The 21,731-nt window shown below is 40.1% G+C and overlaps 1 protein-coding gene across 1 annotated transcript in view; it reads right to left on the bottom strand.

Moving 5' to 3' along the window:
• Positions 1–21,731, bottom strand: part of LOC131959524 (SH3 and multiple ankyrin repeat domains protein 1-like) — a 48,024-nt gene that overhangs the window by 15,848 nt on the left and 10,445 nt on the right. The window contains exons 3-17 of the mRNA XM_059324732.1: positions 18,182–18,782; positions 14,209–14,412; positions 10,428–10,499; positions 10,228–10,336; positions 9,918–10,069; positions 8,338–8,505; positions 8,013–8,054; positions 7,205–7,321; positions 7,030–7,107; positions 6,289–6,355; positions 5,860–6,035; positions 5,585–5,715; positions 3,830–3,969; positions 3,336–3,449; positions 1,875–1,953 (exon numbers count right to left, since the gene is read on the bottom strand). Of these exons, the coding sequence (XP_059180715.1) occupies positions 1,875–1,953; positions 3,336–3,449; positions 3,830–3,969; positions 5,585–5,715; positions 5,860–6,035; positions 6,289–6,355; positions 7,030–7,107; positions 7,205–7,321; positions 8,013–8,054; positions 8,338–8,505; positions 9,918–10,069; positions 10,228–10,336; positions 10,428–10,499; positions 14,209–14,412; positions 18,182–18,679 (2,147 nt within the window). The 5' untranslated portion in view covers positions 18,680–18,782. The remainder of the gene's footprint in view (positions 1–1,874; positions 1,954–3,335; positions 3,450–3,829; positions 3,970–5,584; positions 5,716–5,859; positions 6,036–6,288; positions 6,356–7,029; positions 7,108–7,204; positions 7,322–8,012; positions 8,055–8,337; positions 8,506–9,917; positions 10,070–10,227; positions 10,337–10,427; positions 10,500–14,208; positions 14,413–18,181; positions 18,783–21,731) is intronic.

Raw genomic sequence — 21,731 nt, 5'->3', positions numbered from 1 at the left:
TCTCCCCTCTCTCCATTGTCCTCTCCTCACATCCATAGCCAGCCAATGAATGAGGAAACAGCCGCTACCTGTAAATGAACCACACGCTCCTGTTTCTGGGGCCCAGTGACGGCCACGAAGAAGAGAGGGAGAGAGAGAAATCTCTCTCTCCGCATCCCCCCATTGCCATGTCCCCCCCTCCTCTCGCTCGCGCGCGCTCTCTCCTCCACCACCACCTCCCCTCCTCCCACCTCCCTCCTCCTCCTGGTCTTCCAGCGAGAGCTCAGCCAGAGAGAGCCGCGAGAGTGGAGGAGAGAGAGCAAGAGAGGTGGGGAATGAGAAGGAGAGAGACGCCGTGCTGGTCTGCACCCCGCATACTTCAGACAAGAGAAAGACAATGTGAAAGAAAGAAGAGAGAGAGAGAGAATACCAGCGATTATCACAATAGGGAGAGTAGCGAGTGGTGTGTGTGTGTGTGTGTGTGTGTGTGTGCTGATACATGACAGGAAGAGGGTTTGGTCGCAAAATAGGGGAGATGGAGAGCTGAATTCATGGGGTGGGGATGCGGGGGATGGGTATAAATGTAAGCCGACACAGACTGTAAGACTTGCTGGTGTATCACAGATATACTAACAGCTGATTCTCACCCTGGATTTACTCACACACACACACACACACACACACACACACACAAACTTTCCTCTTGCTCCCTCCCCTCCTCTAAAGCAGAGCTGTCATCACCACACAGTCTAACAAACACTCTTCCTCTCTCTGTCTCTCTCTGAAATAGTAATTGACATTCTCCCAAATGCCTAGCTGCAGTGAGGGAACATGTTCTGGATCACCTTGCTCTTAATTGAGCACCACTTCACCACGGCGCTGCAATTACACTTAACCAGCTTAGCACAGGTAATACAACCCCAGCGGCAGCTATTTCCATTTAGAACACAAGAGCAGATGCATTAAAGTGAATGCCTTTTTTGAATGACAGTGAGAGCAGCTCAGCACAAGGGTAATGTCAGCTACAATGTGTAAGAGTCTGTAAAACCCTGGGGTGACGACTGGTAAGTCCTTCTCACTAGCCCAAGGACCTCACCAACGCTTGGTGTCTCAGCCGCCTCATGACTCATCAGCGAGATGATGATGTATACACACGCACAGGCATATTCAAATGCACACTAACTCTCAAACAAACATGCATAGCTTCATAATACACAACTGCAGCTGCCCGGGGCTGAGCTGCAGCTTCAGACAGATGCCATAGAGGAGGAGAAGTACCCCCCCTCTAGCTTTCATTATGGCATTATTGTGTTCAGTGTAAACAAGCAGCAACAGAGGAGAGAGAGGCATGTGGATGGCGGTATCAAAGAGACAAGTGCATTTGTCTGGTGGAGCCAAAAGGGGCAGAGCTGAAAATGACATGGCTGCTCTTTGTGCTTTCAGCGCTGACGTGTTCGCACAGCAAAACAATAGAGAACAAGCGGCGTTCAGGATCAGCAGAAAACAGACACATGCAGCACACAAGAAGACATGGAAGCACAATAGGTGAAGCAAGTGAGCTCACACACATGAAACTCCTGCTACCTGTGTCAACTATTTCAATCACCTTGACTGGCCTCACAGTCTTTTCTTACAGTAACAAACCAGAGAGAAGACAGTTCAGTTTCGGCCCACTCATGTGACAATCAACTCTTTTTAAGAGTCAGTCTACTAAAATCTACTCTTTCTGAACTGGTATTCTTTCCGGGGTTGCAAGGGGCTGGGGCCTTTCCCAGCATGCACTGGAAGGAAAGTTGGGGACAGATCACAGGGCAGACAAACACACATCCACACCCTTCCAGCAACTTACTAACTGACCGATCACAGGTTATAAGGGCCAAAACAACTTTTCTTACCTGGGGCCATCAGTGCCATCATAGGCTCCGACAGTGACGTTACGGAAAAGCTTCCTCCTGGCTTTCTCGCTGCGCGTCTCTGCAAGGGCACATGCAGGCAAAACATATGCTCAATTTAAACTTTCAGCTTCCGTCATGACACCTTCTCCGTCTTTTTGTAGAAGTGTTGTGTCTTCAGCGAAACGCACGAGGGATTAAAATGTATTTACACGCCGTTTTTTTGTCTTCCGCGTGGCATATGGTTTGCTCACTGCGTGAACAGTGTGCAGCTGTGAAAATAGGAGAAAAGTGAACGTCTGTTCTGTACATGTGCAACTGTCTGCTGCAAAAGGGGCCTGTGACATGTGCTGGGTGTTACACTGACTTAAAGGATAATTCGCGCCCGAAGGGATACATAACCCATTTCTCAGCATGCCCTCTCTACAATTTTTTTTTATTACTAGTGCAGTGCCCGTAGGAAGTATGTATTCGTATAGTGGGAGATTAAGTAGATTTTTCAATTATGGCCAAATGAGGTTGTGTGTGAAAGTGGGATGTACAATGGGGTGTAATACTCTTGCGTAGTGTTAATATACAAAGTGTATATTGGGTGTAAACACTTACTTTTCATAAGGTATGCACAACAGCCATACATGCACATTGAACACTGATTCGCTGGAAACTATTTGAATATTATAGGAAAATCAAACCTTGTAGCGCACTTTCTCGTGGAAATCCAGAGTGAATTGTGTTACTGCCTATCACACAATGGGGCGAAGCTCCCCTAAAAGGCCTCAGATTGGAAACAGTGCAATGCCGCAACAAGTCCTATGTAAATAATGATGATATTTTGAAAAATCGAGATGCACACCTTTGTGCCATGCGCAAGCCAAATACAAAATCTTAGGTCAGTCTGACTAACGGTCAGCGAGATATGCCCTAGACACACATCCACACACACAGTCTTGCTTTTATAGATAGACTGTTATGTGTCTTATTACATTCATGATATCTCAAAATTATCTTTTTTTACCTGCAATTCATACGTGAATGAGTAAAAAAATGCATTGCTTGCATTGTAGTTTTCTACCACTGGCCCCACGTTAAATATATTTAGGCTAGTTAATTTAATTTTTTTTTACTTTTTATTTTTTATTTTATTTTTAGCATGTTTTTCTTACAACTTATTTATTATCATTTTATACATTAAGTGTTTATTTGCCTTCTGTGTATTTTATACAGTTGAATTTTTCTACATTTTTTAGTGTCTGCAGTGTAGAACACTTTGTAACTTTGTTTTTGAAAGAAAAGAGTTTACATACTTACTTACTTTATATTGTATTTTTTTATTATTTTATTTTATTTATTGTGTCTCACAGTTTTTGTCCCATTGAATTCATTTAAATGTTCATGTACTTTATTTAAAAAAAAACCCAAAAAAAAAACAATAGTGAGGTGAAGCTCCAAGTGGTCGTGTCTTACCTGGCCGATTGTCTTTGCTGGGAGCCGCCACCTCTTCCACACAATCTGAAGGAAACCAACCTGTGCGACCTTTGGCTGTTCCCTCCCAATATCCTCCCTCTCCTACACTTAACACTGAGACAAACACACAAACAGATAAATAGACAACAGAGATAGATGTATATAATGTTAGTGGGTACTAAATCCATTGTTACTAACTCCTATGTTACAACATCTTTCCCTCAACCTTCCTTGTTTACCTTAAGCTACATTATTTTTAAAAAACAGGAACATGTTTTGCTGGATGTCTCTGCTGGTGATTTTAATTTCTCTTGTTTACAATTCATTTTCCCTCATGCACTGTTCATTTCCTTCTTGCTATAATTTTTTTTGCATCAGACTGTATTGTTGCTGCAGTGTTAGTGCCTCAACATTTCACTAAATTATCAGAACTTTTAGCTAATTATCTGCCAAACAACATGATTAAAATCACGTCCATATACCATTATTCTCACCTTTAACCCTGTCACCTTTGTTGAGTGAGAGTTCCCTGTCTCCACTGGCAGAGTGGGCACGAGTGGCCACATAAACCCGCCCTGGGACTGCGCTGTACATGCGCTTCATCTGACCTCCCCCGCTGCCCGCTGAGGTTGCACTACAGAGGGGGAGACAGAGAGAGAGAGGGAGAGAGAGAGACAGACAGAGAGAGAGCGACAGGGAGAGAAAGTATCTTACAAAACCAAGAGATAAGAATGTGTCGCACTCTGTGGAAAGACAAGTGAGACAAAGTGAGGCGACATTCAGCTTGTCAGGCTACATCAGAAACAGTCAGGAGTTGAGTCATACGTAACAGTCATACCAGTAAGAATGTGTACAGCAATTTTGTATTTACCAAGCATCTAGCATTCAGTACATATTGTATGTTATATATATATAAAAACTGATAACAAATCTTACACAGCGGTACAAAAAAACAACAACTAAGGAACACACTAGTTCTTATTAAGCTATACTGTGTATCTGATACAATGTGTTTTATGATACAAGCGTTACAATTGAATACATTGCAACATATAGTGATTTTTTTGGGGGGGGGGGGGGGGGGGGGGTCGTCAGTGTAAAGAACACACTAACATATGCATAAAATCTGAGTAAAAGAACTTTACTTTTTTATGCAGGAAAAGTGGGATCATGTCTGGCATTTTGGCTGTTGCCACATTTGGACGAGATAGGTGAAGCTGGAGAGGATTATATATGACTAAGACCTGACCTGCACCTGGCTTGTGGCTGCTAATAAAGTTAGCTTACATAATTTGAAGTAAACCATAAAGAAGTTAACAGCCATTTAAATGTACTTACGCATTGGTACGCCTCTATCCTAACTGACGGGTTGACAAGTTGCTACCCTGTCGGGGAGTCTCTGGTGGGACACCTGGTAGAGCGCGTACCATAGAGAGGGTGGCCTGGGTTCGAATCTGGCTCGGAGCCATTTCCTGCATGTTTTCCACTCTGTCTCCGCCGTTCACTCTAAATATCTCTCTACTATCAATAAAAAGCTATAAATGCCCAAAAAATATCTAAAAAAAAAAAGCATACCCTGCTTTATCATCAATTTTACGAAATGATTATCATTCTGATGTGAAAAAGACTTAAAGCGACTGAGACCATAAACTCATTAGGAAAATGTTTACTGAGGTAATAAATCAAGTGAGGAGTAGGGTCACTTCTTGCAAGCCAGTGGAGTCTCCCTCTGCTGGCCAATAGATAGAATGCTGGTTTAAGGCATTGCTTCACTGTTCAGACCTGGAAGCTACATCCACTTCTTTTGTAAAGTTAAGTCTTAATTATCAAATGTTAAACATGCTTTAATGCTAAACTTAGACATTAACATGGTAAAAATGCTTAATAAACCCCTTATTAACATGTACGTCCTCATAGAGCTGCTAGCATGGCTGTAGAATTGGCAGAGAAATTGCACCACTATATAACCTATTAAAACTTTTTAAGGCTGTGACTAGCTCGTCTATTTCTGTTGCCTTGCAGGACTACAATGTCCATCCACAGTGCACTTAATATTTGACATTCTTGCAGTTAAAAATAGCAACTAAGACAGAAATAGCAATTTCCTGCATACACTGGATATTTAACTGGTGATTTAATGACCCCTTTTAGTAGTTGGCCTGAAAGGACCTTGTCAAAATAAGAGCCCACCACTCCTCCTCCTCCTCTGTTCATGCACACAGTGTATCTTCCCTCCACAGGCTCCTTACCCCTGTCTGCCTCTTGGCTGCCTGTGCCTCTCCTCCGTGTCACTTTGGCCTCCTCTCCCTCTGGATGGGGAGCGAGTACGAGTTCTGGGGCTGCTGGAGCTTCTCATGCCGATAGAAGCCCTGCGCTGGCCCTGCAGAAACACATCAAGTGCCATGTAGATAGAGCGTCAAAGCCGATCCTGTAACTAACTAGAAGTAAAAGACTGAGAAAACAATGCAAAGCATAACAATAACAAAGAGCAGCAGGTGAGCATCCACCTAATGGTCCTCAGTACCTGTCCCGGGTTGGGATTGGTGGCAGCCTTGTTGGGCAGGGCCAGAGGGTCAGACTGGGTCATGGAGTTATCGCTGTTAGCGCGCAGGAGGGGGTGGGAATGAAGTGAGGGGAGAGGCAGAGTGTGGGCGCTCTCTTTTCGCTTGGGAACATACTTTGGTGATTCCAAAAAGGGCACTGAAGATGGGGGTGTGAGGTTTACGGGTGAGGGTTCAGAGGGGGCGAGGAGCAAAAAGTGAGGAGGGACAGTGGGGTTTGATGTGACAGGGTGAAATGGAGGAGAAATTAGGTAAATTGTTAGGGGGAAAGAAGGGAGATTGTAAGGGCAAATACATGATAGATTGAGGAAAGTACAAAAAAACAGGTTTTGGGAACTGATTGTAAGACTTGACAGCCTCCTCAGAAGAGAAAGTTTGGCACAAATACTTACCTACGTCAGAATCTTTGTGGTTTTTGATGATTTCCCCGAGTTCAAAGTGACCAGACATTATGGCTAACTGCAAAGACAAAAAACAGAATTAGATATAATTATTCTATTGTAATTTTTGTTATTTCTTTTCTCCTATTTCTCTTTTAGTGTGTGACAAAACTGTTGTTTAAAGCTACAACCCTAAATCCCAAAAAGTTGGGACGCTGTGAACAACAATAAATGCACAAAATGCAATGATTTGCAAATCCTTTGCGACCCACATTCAATTGAATCCAGTACAAAGACAAAATATCAAATGCTAAAACTGATAAACTTGTAAATATATACTCTCATTCTAAATTTGTTGCATTCTGTTTTTGATTTACGTTTTCCAACTTTTTTTGGAATTGCGGTTATACTCCACAAATGCAATTTCAAGTGTTATAGATATCTGTTACATTTGTCTATATTTCAAGATTCAAGACTTATCTTTGCCATTTCCTTAGTAATAAAATAAAATAATTACTCAATAATAAAATAACTATGAGCTTAAGTTTAACTTACTATCAATTTACCATTTATTAATGGATGTTGCAAAAAAGTTTTACCATTTATCATGTCTCGAAAGTGAAATTACACACATAATAGCTTTGACAGTTTTGTCAAAAACTGAAATACAGCAGGGATTCAGCATGATGAAAGAAGAAATAGAATTGTCTTATTAAATATTGTGTTACAGATATTTATAGTTAAAGTATTTACCTGAAAAGGGGTCTGACCATGCTTGTTCTTTGCCTCCTTATTTGCTCCCCTGTACAGAAGAACGCGAATACAGCTTTCCTGATGATCCAGAGAGAGAAAGTGATGGGTTAAAAAAACAGCAGTATTAATTATGGTAATAATAGTTTCATATAAGGGAATCTGTTTCCATACTTGCCTTGTTGTACAGAGCGGAAATGTGAAGTGCAGTGTTCCCTGAGGCATTTTGAGAAGAGGTGTCTGCCCCATAAAACAGCAGATGCTCCAAGTGCTGGGCAAAGCCGTTCTGGCAAGCCTTTCAGTGTCAAGAGTGTGATAGAAATATCCGCAAATTGTCAGAATTATATAGTATAGAAAGAGACAAGTTAAAGTGAAGAGGGTGGCTTTCAGCAGAGTGTTTCAGCAGAAGAGAATTAGGCAGAAAAGGGAAGACGATGAAAGATAATGCAAAAGAGATACAAAGAGAAAGAAAGGGAGATAATATGTCGTACATCCACATTTAGATCTGTAATTACTCTTACAGGAAAACAGGTCAGAGCCAATTACATTGCACCATGTTGGAAAAGAAAGGAAAGAAAAATCATTAAAACAACAGAAATGAGCCTTCAGCAGCCTGAGAGGTTTCCTCAGATTTTTCTGCAGGGACTAAAATATCACAAGATACGTACAAAGTAAAGACAGAAAACACACAGCACGGCAAAACCAAAATAAAATACCATGACAACCGACTCGCAGCACAAACGCAAATTTACAAGAATGTCACAGAGACATAATGTAGGCAATGCACCCGTACTGTATCTACAGTAAGAAAGAGATAGTATCCAATGCTCTTTCTCAACTGGACTCAGCTTGAGGTGACCCAGATTTGAAGGTTTAAGGACACACTGTGGTCATTTTATCTACATTTTATTGATCATATCCTAATTCTCAATGCCTTTGCCTCTGAAAGGCTGGTTTGGATAATGAGATGGTAGGATGAAGGGTACCTTATGTATTTCTTCCATGCCAAACTCCTCTTCATCCCTGTGCTATGGAAAGAGAGAAGGAGGGGAGGAAGGAGAGAGAATGGAGAGACGAGTGAGGAAGGCTGAGAGGAGAGGAGTTATGAGAAAATGTTGAGAGAGACTGAGGGCGATGGTACATGGGATCAAACACACAGATCAGACAGGGACATGTTGGTGCATTGCTTAAGTTTACATGAAGAGAGACAAAGACCAGAGATGCTGAACATTAATATATGGAAGGAAATGATGAAACAACATGGGAATTAATGTGTGGATAGTTTTATAATATCACACTGTCTATTGGTACCTGATGGGACTCATCCCAGCCATTTTCATCCCTCGTCCCCAGCCTCGCCCTGTAATACAGCAAGGTTTCGCAGCAGGAGGTGTCGCCCCCTGTCAGTACAGTGTGGTACACCGGGGTCAGGCCACAGCGGTCTTTGTAGTTTGGAGATGCTCCGAGGGACAAGAGAGCCTGGCAAGAAGAGACAAAAAAAAAGATTTGACTTTTTATATATGCGTGGGTGTGCATATTCTGTCTGAAATGAGAAAGAAAATAAAATAAAAGAAAGAAATATAGAAAGAGACAAAGAAATAACACACACACAAACAAAGAGAGAATTGGACCTTTTTCTTTAGCTGTGATACTGCTACTGATCATTATAACCGCAAAGTATTAAATGATATCAAGCCATTGTGATAAATATTTTTGCCTCTTAATGAATCAATCCCACAATGCAATGCAGTAGTGATGACAAGTTAATAACAGACAATGGTGGACAGACTTCGAGACAACTCTTTCCCAGTGGCCACTCATCATATTGCAGTGAAAAGTCATGCTGAGGCCCAGGGCTCACCACTAACTTTTATAAGTTGTTGCCTCAGCTTCTGGTTGCCAAAAACTGAAAATATGATAATCTAATTAAAATGCTACGCAGTTATATGTCAACTTAATCATGAATATGTGCGGTACAAGAAAAGAAGCTTCAATACAGGAATCAAAATTGTTTGTAGTTGGTGTTTTATCTGATACTTTAATATACCTTAATATCTGATTTAAATCTTAAGTCAGTTAATGCATCAAACATCAATTTCTGGTTCACAAAATACCAGTATGATTCTGTAAGACTTCACTTTGCTAGGCTTTTTAGTTAAAGTCAAAATACTCCTATAGACGTGAAGAAAAACCAAAAATTCAAGGGGTTCATTATGCTTGCAGTCAGGTAAATCACAAGTTATAACGTGGTAATTACAGCTCAGTGTGTCCCGAAAAAACACATACAATTGTTTATTCACACATTAATTAAGTATATTGAATAATATTACACCTGCTTGGAATGTAGTGAATATTATTTCTGATGCCAAGTATTGTTCTTTATATATATAATCATACAGTTTGATTATGTATCGTCTAATCTCATATACTACCAGATATTGTTATACTGCATGTTGAAGCTGTAGCAGGGAACAAAATAATGCAAGACCTGGCAACAAACGTGTTTACAAAGGAGGGGCACGATAAGCATTAGTCACCTGAAAAAGAGGTTTTGATGTGTGGTCTTTAAAAGCAACATGAGGCAGCTATCAGAGCTACAAAAACAAAAAAAATCCTCTGTTCCTAATTGCAAGCGCGTTGTTTAAAGGAAAGTAACTACAGCCACACATTTGAACTAACCAGTAGTGTTATGCTTACAGTATTTAAAGAACTTTCAAATGCTTCCAATCATCTTTCTGTCTAATGACCGCCCACGTTTGGTGCAGCATTTGCAAAAGCAAAGACTTTTCTAATGTGACTTTGCCTGAATCTTATACATTTTTTATAATCATACGATTTAGTCCACTTCGCAGGCTCTGCTTGAGTTTGTGACTTTAATTTAAAGTCCTTACCATCAACCCAGTGTGATTGTGAGCCCTAACAGCTTTGTGCACCGGTGTGAAGCCATCTCTGCTTCTAAAGTCCAAATGAGCGCCGCCCTGAACCAGCAGCCTGACGCCCTCCACCGGCAGGCCCGACATCATGGCCACAGAGAGTGGGGTCTCTGACCCACAGAAGGGGTACAGGGGGGAGGAAGGACGGCAAGGAGAAAGGTGTAAGTTAAAATACACCCCAAGGTACTCTTGTAAAATTAATTATTTGTAATCAAATATTCAATCTTGTCAAAACTTTTCCACAATAAGAGTCAGAACACAAACTCACCTCCAGTGTCAGGGTCATGGAAATTTGGATCAAGACCTTTATCAAGGACTTTAGCCATTTTCTCTATTGCTCCAGTCTGAATGTAATCCAGGAACTTCTTCAGACTGGCCTGAAGAGGGTAGGAAGAGAAAGGAAAAGAATGTCTGAGTGGAAATGAATACTGTGCACCGGGAATAATTAATAGACACGAGAAGAAATACCTTTGTGCTGAGTTTAGAGAGAGCCTTTTCATCCAGATTCGTCTGCTTATAAACTCTGGTTTTGTACCTAAACTGAGGAACAGAATAAGAAACGTGTGAATAACTGTGATTCATCGAACTCCAACACTGTTTAGTTTAGCAGTGATAGTGGTTATAATGGAATGGATTAACAAAAAGATCATTCTTTTTGCTGGAAATCTGTAATAAAGATATGAACAGAGAAGCAAAGCTGGGAAAATACATTTAATTCTAAATAGATTTATTCAGGATTCATAGCATGATAGTTAACTTGTGCTTTTAGAGCTAATAATTAAATTAATTTCAGCTTTGCTGCTTTAAAGCACAAAAAGCACCATTACTCTGCAGCTAAATTCTCTCACTGTTTCCAGAATTTCACTCTCCCACTCAAAGTCGTTGGAACAGATCCACGAGTTGTTATTTAAAATAATAAGTAAGATTTGGTTGTCTGTTTCTGGGGAAAAGCTTCATCACATACGCAGTAAGGCAGTAATGGAAAGTGTCAGTTTTATAAATGCCTTTGTAAAAACAGAAAGTGTGCACACTGAAGCAAAGAAGACTAACACAGCAAAAGACACTTAAAGATGATAGTTTATTCTAATGGTCATTAAATCTATTTTACCAAAACAGATGTGGAACCTTGAACATTGTATTTACCACAGAAAAAACTACACATCCATATAGATCATAGGATCTGACATGCAGTATAGTCCTACATTTATAAATATCATCATAATTACTCCAATAGGAAACAGGTTATAGCAATGACACTTACTCTGCATATGGCCTAATTTAAGCACCTTGTTTGTCCGTGTTGACATACTTTTCTGGTACAAAATAAGCACATTTCACTAAATTTAAAAGTACAATTATATTTAAAAAAGGGTGTATAAAAAAAACACAAAGTTTGTTCTAGTATAGCAGCTCATCAATTAACATACTTTTTGTGTATAACGTGTGTTTAAAATTTGATATAAACATTAAGTGTGAATATCATATTTGTCTGCAAAAGCCTTTGGCATCCTGAGTTATTGCATGATATGTAATATTATAGTCTTGTCCTCATTAGTGAAAATACATCAACTGCATTAATTTGTGCATATATGTAGGTTTATTGTATGAGAAAATGACTCGTGTATTTCAAGTAGGCGGTGAGTTATGAAAGAAAATGTAAAAAATGCTACAATTGCCTGCAGTCTTTCCAATTTACTAATCCATGGTTAAACTGGTTTTACTTCTTTAGAGCTAAGAACTGTATACTTGTTTAAAGTTCCCCTTCAGTCATGTTTTAAATTGCACCAAAATCAGCAAATAGCATATATATCAAGATGGTAGTGTAGAAGTGTAGTTAGCATTTTCATGTTGTTCGTTAGCTTGTTAGCTTGTAACAGGCAGTGGCTGACACAGCTTAAGTGGCTGTAAACATTCAATAATATCTACTATGATGTTACAGTGTGTGAAGTGAAGTTGCCTTTGTGTTGAAGGTTTCTTTTACGGCTTTTAAATTACTTTCAAAGTTGTGACATACCTAATGTAGGTTCCTCAGCTTAAGTTTGAATATCAGATTTTAAGGAAATGGACATACGTCTCCCCCCTCCGTAGAGGAATGTGAAAAAACACCTCTCTAACGACAAACTTTGCTTAGATACCAATTAGTATAGTTAACGCCAGAACATAAACATTAGAAAAACACTTTTTAATGAAGTGTCACTTTAACATTTACAGAAAATGCAAGCAAAAATATTTAATTATATACAGGCAGCAATATTTTCCAGATTGTTCTTATGTGGTGGTCTTCAGGGCCTTCTCGATTCTGCCATGAATAAGTCATAAAAAGTTCAGGTGTGTTGGCCTTACGCTCTCTCTCTAAATGGGAAACTATTTTAATGGAAAACACCTGACTGGATGTGCGGTCTCAACATCAGCACTGTACTGTGAAAGCAAACTCCTGAGGAGTGTGGAAGTGAGAGGGGAAGCTCCATTCTATCAGCTGACAGCTGAACCGAGCCACAAATTGCACCTCACATAACAGATGCATATTTCAAGTTTCAGAGGTGTTTTGCCTGGAAAAAAAGAGCAATCTGGCCTAATATTTAGACTGAAATAACTACAATATGCTTATTAGTAAGTGGTGGCACACAGTATGAACTAACAGTATCCAGAAACTAATACTGCGGTTTTCACTTCACTTTAGGTTCAGTTAAATTCCAGGGTGTCGACGTCCCCATACTCTAATAATAATGCCTCCTCATTTTCGTTTTCTTGAAAAATTTGAACAGATTGACTAAAAACATTCATTTTGTGTAGTTTTTATCCTATCTTAATTATTGTTTCAGTTCATTTTTCTTTCTTTTTTCTAGTTTTTCTTTCAGTTAACTCAAATGTTTTTTCACACATAGTTTTAGGTTTTAGTTAACTATAATAACCTTGCTCTACACTAGTAAATACTGGTCCAGTTCAGGCACCGAAGAGATTTAAAGTGGCATTACTCATGTTATAAATACATACAGTCATGGAGCTGTGAGATACACTCTGCTGTGGAGCAGAATTTAGTTACAAGGCCTCATCAGTATATAGACACAGTCCTCATCTGGAACCTTGTCAAGAATGTAAACACTCTGGCTATAAGCCAACCTCTGAGTGCTGGATCCTCTCTCGGCCCCACCCAGCTCACCAACACTTACAGCAGCTGGACCACCAGAGGGCACTGTGAGATAATTGTATCACAGCATGACAACTTCATATTAATGTCCTCTCACAGCCCACTTCCTAAAAAGTGGAGAAATATAATGTAATTTGTACGTAACATAAAGTGCAGAATGCAATTAAATCCACGAGGTGGATATTATTTTTGTCAAGATTTGTTCATTTACTGTGAGGAACCTGGGAATTCTAATAAAAAAGTAAACTTTAGTAATGTTTCTGCATTTGTTGGTTTTTACTGAGTCATGAGCAATAAAGTTTTCAAAGTATGATGCAGTGCAATTGTTAATGTCTGCAAACTGCTGCAAAAGATGAAAGATGCACATAAAGATGCTGTTGTTTGCCTTTCTTTCCCCTGTATGCAATTTGGTGATGACAACAATGTTGTAATTTATCAACAGTAATAAACAGTGCACTCAGTCAGGGCTGTAGCTCCCAAACTGACGTCATATCCTCATTATCTTCTGTAGGAATTAGGGGGGTCGTAGAATGTAAGAAAGACTTTTAGGCTACCATAATTATAAACAATAAGAATTTTGCTCATATGGTAAGGTTATTATTTTACATCATCATAATTGTTTTCTTTTTCCCTATATTAAATATTTTGCCTGCTGACATGTTCAGTGTATCTGCCTATAGAATCATGCTTGTCATGTTATCCTTTGCATCATGATGTCTAGATGTTTATTGTTTTTGTCTTAATTTTCTAAAATAACATTTTTGGGATATTTAATAAGTTATTTCTGGGTATTTTTTAGACTAAGTGTATTTACATTTTGACAACCTTTAGGTAAAAAATACAACATGTATTTCCCCCCCAGCTTGTCCCGGCAGTGTCTCTGAAGCAGCATTTAGATTTTATTTTGGAAAATAAAATGTATAGGCAACAAAATTGAAGAGTTAACTGTAAAAATAAAAAAAAGACACTTAATGTTTAGCATCTAGTCAAACATTTCTAGTGAGTGTGCTGCTACTGTTATACTTGGACTCATGCAAATCTATAACCCTGGCTATTGCCCTGCACTTTTTGGTTTCTTTCCCACCCTTTCCTCCTCCATACCTCCAGGTAAGGCACCCCTTTCTCAAAGGTCTGAGCGTAGTCTCTCAGGGCCCGCTCCTCCTCTAGGAACTTGGCGTCCCGTCCATCTCCAGCTGGCTGGAAGAGGCCGTAGTTGTAGACGTCCCACAAAGACTCGCTGAGGGAGCAGATTATCTGCTGTTTAGCGTTCCACACTGTGCAGTCCTGGTCAAACTGGAGACACCTCTGATGGACAAACAGAGAGCACAGGGCAGCTAATGTCAGCTAATGTTTCTCTCATCTACACCTGCTGTACAGACTAAAATACTAATGGTTAATAATAATAGAGGGCAGTGTACAACAAAAGGAGACAGAAACACTACCTGGGATGCAAACACAGGTTTTGGTCCCACCCACTGGGGGACCTACATAGCTTGAATAATCACATGACCTCATCATTAGACAAAAATTTCAGATTAATAAGATGCCAACATTTTTTGCTGGCAACTGGGCTCGAAATACAGGCGGAGGGCAGGTCTCTGCAGATACAAATGCAGACACTGCCACATACTTATTGTGGGTCATAGGTGTTGATTAAGATACTTAATTTTTTTTTTTTTTTATGAATCTATGCATTTGAGCATATGGTTTGAGAATTAAGCTATAGCCTCTCTTAGTCTCATGTTGTTCCTCTGATCATTTTTCATTTCTTTTCTTGATAAATAAGATAATTTTTGCCTCAAAAAGCTCTATGAGAGGAGTCAATATCATTAAAACAGCAACTAAATAAAGGGTGCGTGTGTAAACATAAGTATACCGGCAATTATGTCAATACACACAATTTCAGCTATAATAATTGGTGTGGTTAAGTAGCAACAATTGCAATGACATCTTTATTATGTTGGATTAATAATGTAGCATGACGTTCTAACATCAGTTGGTGAATGCATGAGAATGTGGTGTGTACAGAATATGAATGCATTACTTTTAAATAATGAATCATCTGCCACATTAATGGAAATAAGATGACTTATGCTGTCCTGACAGTATGTGCACAATCAGGATATTTGGGTCTATTTATTTTCACATCTCGTTTTCTCTTCACTCCTGATGAAAGAGTAAAGATTCTATACTGGGGTAAATATCTCCCTTTTGTGTTTTTGTATTTTCTTTGATCTCTGCATGCATAATGTCTGATTTGCGGCACAATCCAGAAGAGAAAGAACAAAGTAGCTTTAAGGGGAAAAGCTCCTTTGCCTCTTACTATATGTCTGTGTGTGATACACCAGAGGCTCACTGGCCTCAATGAAAAAATACCTTGACTATATCGTGTGTATGTGGTATGCCTAACTAGATTTCACGGTGATTTGTGCACTGCCCATTCCTTCTTATTATTACATTTCCTTGCATTTCCACAGAAAGACCATCTTTTTTTCGGTCCTTTTTCTTATTAAAGTCTGGAGCTGGAGGACAGATCTGACCGCAAGTAGGGCTTTAACAACAGGGCTGAGAGGTCTCGATGAGATGTATACATCCATGCCATTGTTCCATTTCAGGGAACTGTAAGTAAAATTGCACAGCTCAGCACACTTTCAAGTCCCCTTTGCCCCCCTCAAGCCCCCACCCCCCGACTAGGTTGGACTATTTGATAGTGTTGCCAACTCTATTGGCATGGCAACCAGTTCATTAGTGAAGGCAGGCACCCGTTGCCGTAGCAATGTCTTGGTGGTCCCTGGGAGGTAAACCACATGATGAGGATGTGTGTGTGTGTGTGTGTGTGCACATATATATGTGAGTTAAGCAATATATGTGTGTGTGTGTGTGTGTGTGTGTGTGTGTGTGTCTGTGTCTGTGTGTGTGTGAAAAAGATACCGAGAGGCTAATCCCTCAGAGGAAAGTCTAATGTAATGTACATTGTATATTACAGTGACACTTCTTTCCCCATTGTTCTGTTTTATGCAATCAAGGATTTTCTGATCTGGCGGTACTTGGCCCTCACTCAGGGGAGTTATTTGGACCTTCACCGTGCAGTATTATAGCTTTAGTAAACGCATATTTCTTCCCCTTTGCTTATACATTCCCTATCTCTCTCCTCATAACATTTATTTTCTACCCTCTCTCTAACTAGCTCCTAATATTCACTCCTTCTCTCTTCATCCCTCCTAATTCAGCTCAATATTATTTCAGCTGCGAGGTTTGGGGAGCCAAGTGTTTGTCTGTGAAGATGATGCCTGTGGCTCATGGAGACCTAACAGCAACACAGATGCCTTCCATATATTCCTTTCTCACCAGCATCACTCACTTCCCAGCTCTCCCTAAACTCATTAAAAACCTATTAGATAATTAGCAATTACTGTTATATTGAGGGCAGATTAGCTGACATGTAGAACAGTCGCCATGTTCAGGGAAATGAAAATGAAAAAAAAGAAGGATAGGGGGAGGGGTTACAGTGTGGCACCCATTCTCACCTGGCTATGGCGTGTGTAGGCTGGCCAATTCTCACCTGCCGCCACAGTACAGCGTAAAGTTGCTGTAAGTGTGAATTGATACCGACTTCAGTTTTGAAAACTAATTATGACCATGTCTGACCCACAGCAGACGCTTACATGGTGTTGTTTACTGAATATGTCAGCCTTTGCAGGTTGCTAAACATAAGTCAAGATCTGGGTTTTATCCCAGTTCCTTTTGGGATTCATCCCTGGGCTTGTGGGATGTCTGGAATGAAAATGCTTTGAAATAAGTGATGTGCTTGTACATTCGTGCACACCGTTTGGCTGATGTAAAAAGAAAATGCATGCATCTAGTACCCGTGGGTTCTTCTCAGTAACTCATATGAAACAGATGTAAAGTCAACAATGCAGCAAAATTACTTAAAATATATGTATTGCAAAAAAAGTTTGTTTTTGTCTGTACTTGAGATGATGAAAAACTTTTTATTTCAGCTCAGCTGGGGCGGGTTAAAGCACAGTGGTTTTAAAAGAAGGATGTAACAAAAAACATCTAAATGTACAAACAAAAAAGCTGTTAACACCTATGACCACTATTAGCTTTATAAGATTTTAAATTAACCCTGTGATACCCGCAGGAGTGCTGACATCTGAATGAAAATGGGTTCTGTAGGAACCCAGGAGTGTCCCCTTTACTGACATGCCCACTTTATGTGAATCCTGTGCAGTTTTAGGCAAAAACATTTTGCATGCAATATTCATGTATTATTTTCGCCTATTGTATTTTAATATTCCTGCATACTGGCATCCCTAAACAGTCTTGGAATAGCATAAATTGAAAAGCTGAGACTCTTGTGGATTCAATGAGCTAAATTTTTATTCATGTGCGATGATGTCATTTATGTGCAGTGACACCATTTTTAAAACTTTACCTCACTGTATAAAATGACCTGTTGTGACCTCAAGAATAATCACAGCCTCATGAAACTTTACAACCTCAAACTAGAAGCCTGGGGCAAATACTGATGATCTTTAATTTACCACTAAACCCCCCCTCCTACACAAACATACATTATATGCATGTTTGTGTAATTACTCTCACTGCCAGAGGGGGGAGACAAAAGTTCCGCCTTCAAAGTTATTCATCTTTCTCTCTCTCTGTCTCTCTCTGTCTCTCTCTCTCTCTCTCTCTCTCTCTCTCTCTCTCTGAGGCAGTAATACCAGAGAGAATTGGCTTGAACTACTTCCTCATTTGGAAAGACCTCCAGTCAGTGCCCTGTTTGCAAGGGAGACTTTTTTACATTGATCATTAGACTTTTAAATGTTGGATTTTGACTGAGCTTGACAGTTCATTCTTTCAAATGTCTCCTTTTTTCCTCACACATCATAGATATCAGGACCTGACCTGTGCTACATTATTTATCTGTCTGCCTTGACTTGTAGATTTAAATCAGTTGCAGATTAGGGGTCAAGAAGAAGCTGGGATTGTTTCATGTGTAGGTGTCTTTGTTTTATGAAATGTTGGGATAATGCTGGGGCGTCGTGTTTTGATGAGAACATGCACCTACTGTTTGTTTGATGTCTGGAATTCCAATGCGGAACACCATCATGGTCAGGAAAGAGTCCTCCATGGGAGCCACTGTGGTCATACTGCGCTCCATTAGAGCTCGTCTCTTCTGCAGTGCATTCAGGCCTGCATGATGAGGCTGTTGATTGGCTGAAATGAGATGATGCTGTTGCTTATTGGCTGGTTGGTGATGTAGCAGGGCTTGATTGGACATAAATGTGATACCCCGGTTGCCAAGGTTGCCCGGCCTCATTGGTCGGTCTGTTCTTTGTCTCCCGACCACAATGGCTGCTGGTTTCACCACCTCGCCGCCTTTCCCTTCCCAGGATTGTCGTCCTCCCGTCATTTCCTTCTCCTCGAAACCCTCTAACCCTCCATTCTCCGCGTCACGTCCATCTTCCCCTTCTCTGTTTTCTCCTCCCTGCTCCTCTTCCTCCTCCTCATCCTCCCCATCTTTGTCATCCTGACCGGGATAAAAGTGCTCGTTATTTCCCAGCATCCTTTGCTGTGCAGGGGTCACTGCAGAGAGGGCTGAGTGACATAGCTGTCATGGAGACAAAACATGGCTATCCCATGAGACTGGCTTCATCCTTAGAAACATGCTGTGGGAAACAGGCAGAGAAGGGAGTAAACTTCAGGTCATTTAGCTCTTATCATTACAGTGATAGTGAACTTTGCAAAATTATAAGGTATGTAATAAAGACACGTGCAATAATAGAAAAACTAGCCACCGGCAATGCTAATAAGTCCACATGTGTGAATGAGCACACAGCTGGTCCACATTTTCCATTTAGCCACTGGGAATGCATCGGGGAGTAGCAGGCTGATGAGAGACAGGCTATATATAAACTCTGTGAATTTGCATTGCAGGTTCGTTGCAGAAGAGTGTGAGTTGGATGTGAAATGTAGCTTCACATGAGGTCAAGATCATTGCTACTTTGTGGTAATGGAGCCAACCTATGTCTGAGGCACAACCCAGGGCTAACAGCTAAATGTGAGCTCCTTAAAGGAAAATTCCACCCTCAGATACTCTGTTACACATAATCAACCTTCACAATAATGCTGGTGTGATTATTTTTAATGAGGTGTTGCGATTGAACTCTCTGATTACTCACTGTCCCTCCACCTGCCTGTCATGTCAACACAGTTCAGAGTTGTGATACTGTAAACACTTTGTGACAACCTCCAGAAACATGGCTGATCTTGTTGCACAAAGTTAAGTGCAGCTATAACAGCTACAATTAGACCAATATAGCTGGCAGTATACTCCAAATAGAATATGCTGAACTTGCACAAGCAATTTTATGGATTTTCAACTATAAACACAAGGTTGTACATCGATTGCTGCTGTGTAGAAAGCTTAGGGGGGACTTGTCAATATTACGTACATGCTACAGTGATTTTTTTTAAACACCCTCCAACAAACCCTCACCTGCAGTTGGTGAGAACGGTTTGATTATATACCCTATCTTTAAATCATTGGGGGCCATGAGCTTTCAGTTTACCTCTCCTAGTATTCTTGGCCTGTTTGCTGCATGAATCTATGGTCTGTTGTGTTTCTGGTCTCCATTCTACAGTATGAACAGACCAGAGAGATTGTTCCAAGAAACAGGCTATCTGGATAATTTAATATCAGTCCAAGCTTTCAGATTTAAGAGGCTTTTCTCAGGAAATGTACAAAGATAACTGTGAACCTACTTCTAGGAAGTCACATCTCATAATTCTGGCATTTGCTCAGTATCTATTTGTCAACATAGTTTGAGAATATGCCAAATTCAATTTAATTTGAAATATGCTGCAAAAGAGTCTTTCCCAGCAGAGAAATCAACAGTCACATCCCTTGATCAAAATTGGGGATTTACTGTCAAAAAAAATATCATTAAGGCCTTCACACACTGGGAGAATGACGAAAAACTAAACTTAAACTATTAATACAATGAAGAGAATTTGCGACAGCTACAACAGTCCCACAATACTACAACACCGTCAGCTCATTCTATAGAAAAACAATGATGGATTCAACATCATTCTCTAGTTTACTGAGTTACTTTGGTGAACAATTATGCTGTGCTAATGTCTTGGGCTTTTATTGTGAAAGGTAAAGAGCGGATTTGTTCTTTGCTGCCTTTGTCAAGGTTAAAAGAAGTAACAAAGTTTGCCGTCTTGATCTGGACTACAGAGCCTCCATGTTGTTTTATAATCCTCATAAATACGATGGCAACTCATAACCCTGCTGCATAATATGCGCATTCTCTGTGGCAAACGCAATTGTTTAAAAAATATATTGATGTGCAGATTACTGAATAAAAAGGCCATCCGTGTGAAAAGGCCCATTGATTATTTAGGTAGCTGAAGCATTTCCTGCTACAAAACATAACTAATTTTACATGAAAACTATGCTGACTGACATTATGTCAGGTCTTTTGCATTTGGCCAGTTATCGGCAAAGAGAAGAAAGTGGTACCAAACAATAAAATGGACCAACAAATGCAAATAGTATCACCAACAGCTATTTTAAAACATTTAAAAGTGTCTTAGGGTGGATTTTTGCTTTAACATTGCTTCAGTGTCTGTCAGATTTGGCATACTGGCGCCTCCATATGTTCTGTCCTGGTTTTTCTGTGGTGAAGTCTGGCTACAGGGGCTTTGCCATCATGCAGATCTGGACCATTGCCAACAGCCGCTTAATGATGGTGAATGACGCAAGGAATCTCCCACTGTCTCATTGGCTTTTTGGTGCTCTGAATACCATATGAGTTGGGAGTCTAAAATAGATGGGTATCAGGACAGATGGAACTCAATAAAATATCAGATGAAATTAGGACACAGATCTAAACTCATTCAATCATAGATTACCAACATGCAGATACTTAAACAAATAGTTCTGATTTTTTGAAGTGGGGATGAATGAGGTACTTATTATTAGTCAGTGTATTACCTACAGTACATGGTGGTTGGCACGTCCCCAGTTTGGAGAAGCAGGCAGCAGTACTGACATTGACAGTAAGCAATGTATTGCTGTGGACAGGGGCAGCAACAAAACATTTTGGCCACCTACAAAAAAAAGTTAGTAGTAGAGTAGCAACTTCCGAGTTCTGCAAGGTAAAATTACTATTTTTTCAAAGGAGTCTGGTCGCCTTGGCAAGAGCATAGATAACAGCTTCAGTTCCCTGTGCGTTAACTTAAACAAAGCTGTCAGATGGCAAGGTAAAGCAGTCAAAATATTCAAAATATAGCGTACACTTCAACTGATAATGATTTTCTAAAGGTGGGCCTTTTTCATGACAATGAAATATGTTTTGCTGCTGCCCTCGTCCACAGCAGTACATTGCTTAGCGTCTGTTCCACTACTGCTGTCTGTCTAGTGCGGGTATGCCAATAACCATCAACTAATACACTGACTATGGATAAGTACCTCAAACAGCCCTACTTCAAAAAATATGAACTATCCCTTTAAAGTGTCAATCAGTTTATAGGAAAATATGAAGAAAACATGGTGCTGATGAAGGTTAAAGGGGCATTGAGTGATCTATGACTTGTGACTTATCAAC

The sequence above is a fragment of the Centropristis striata genome, chromosome 21 (genome assembly GCF_030273125.1).
Source record: "Centropristis striata isolate RG_2023a ecotype Rhode Island chromosome 21, C.striata_1.0, whole genome shotgun sequence".
Lineage (NCBI taxonomy): Eukaryota > Metazoa > Chordata > Actinopteri > Perciformes > Serranidae > Centropristis > Centropristis striata.
Note: the sequence above shows the minus strand (reverse complement) of the source record. Positions and strands in the feature narration are given on the sequence as shown.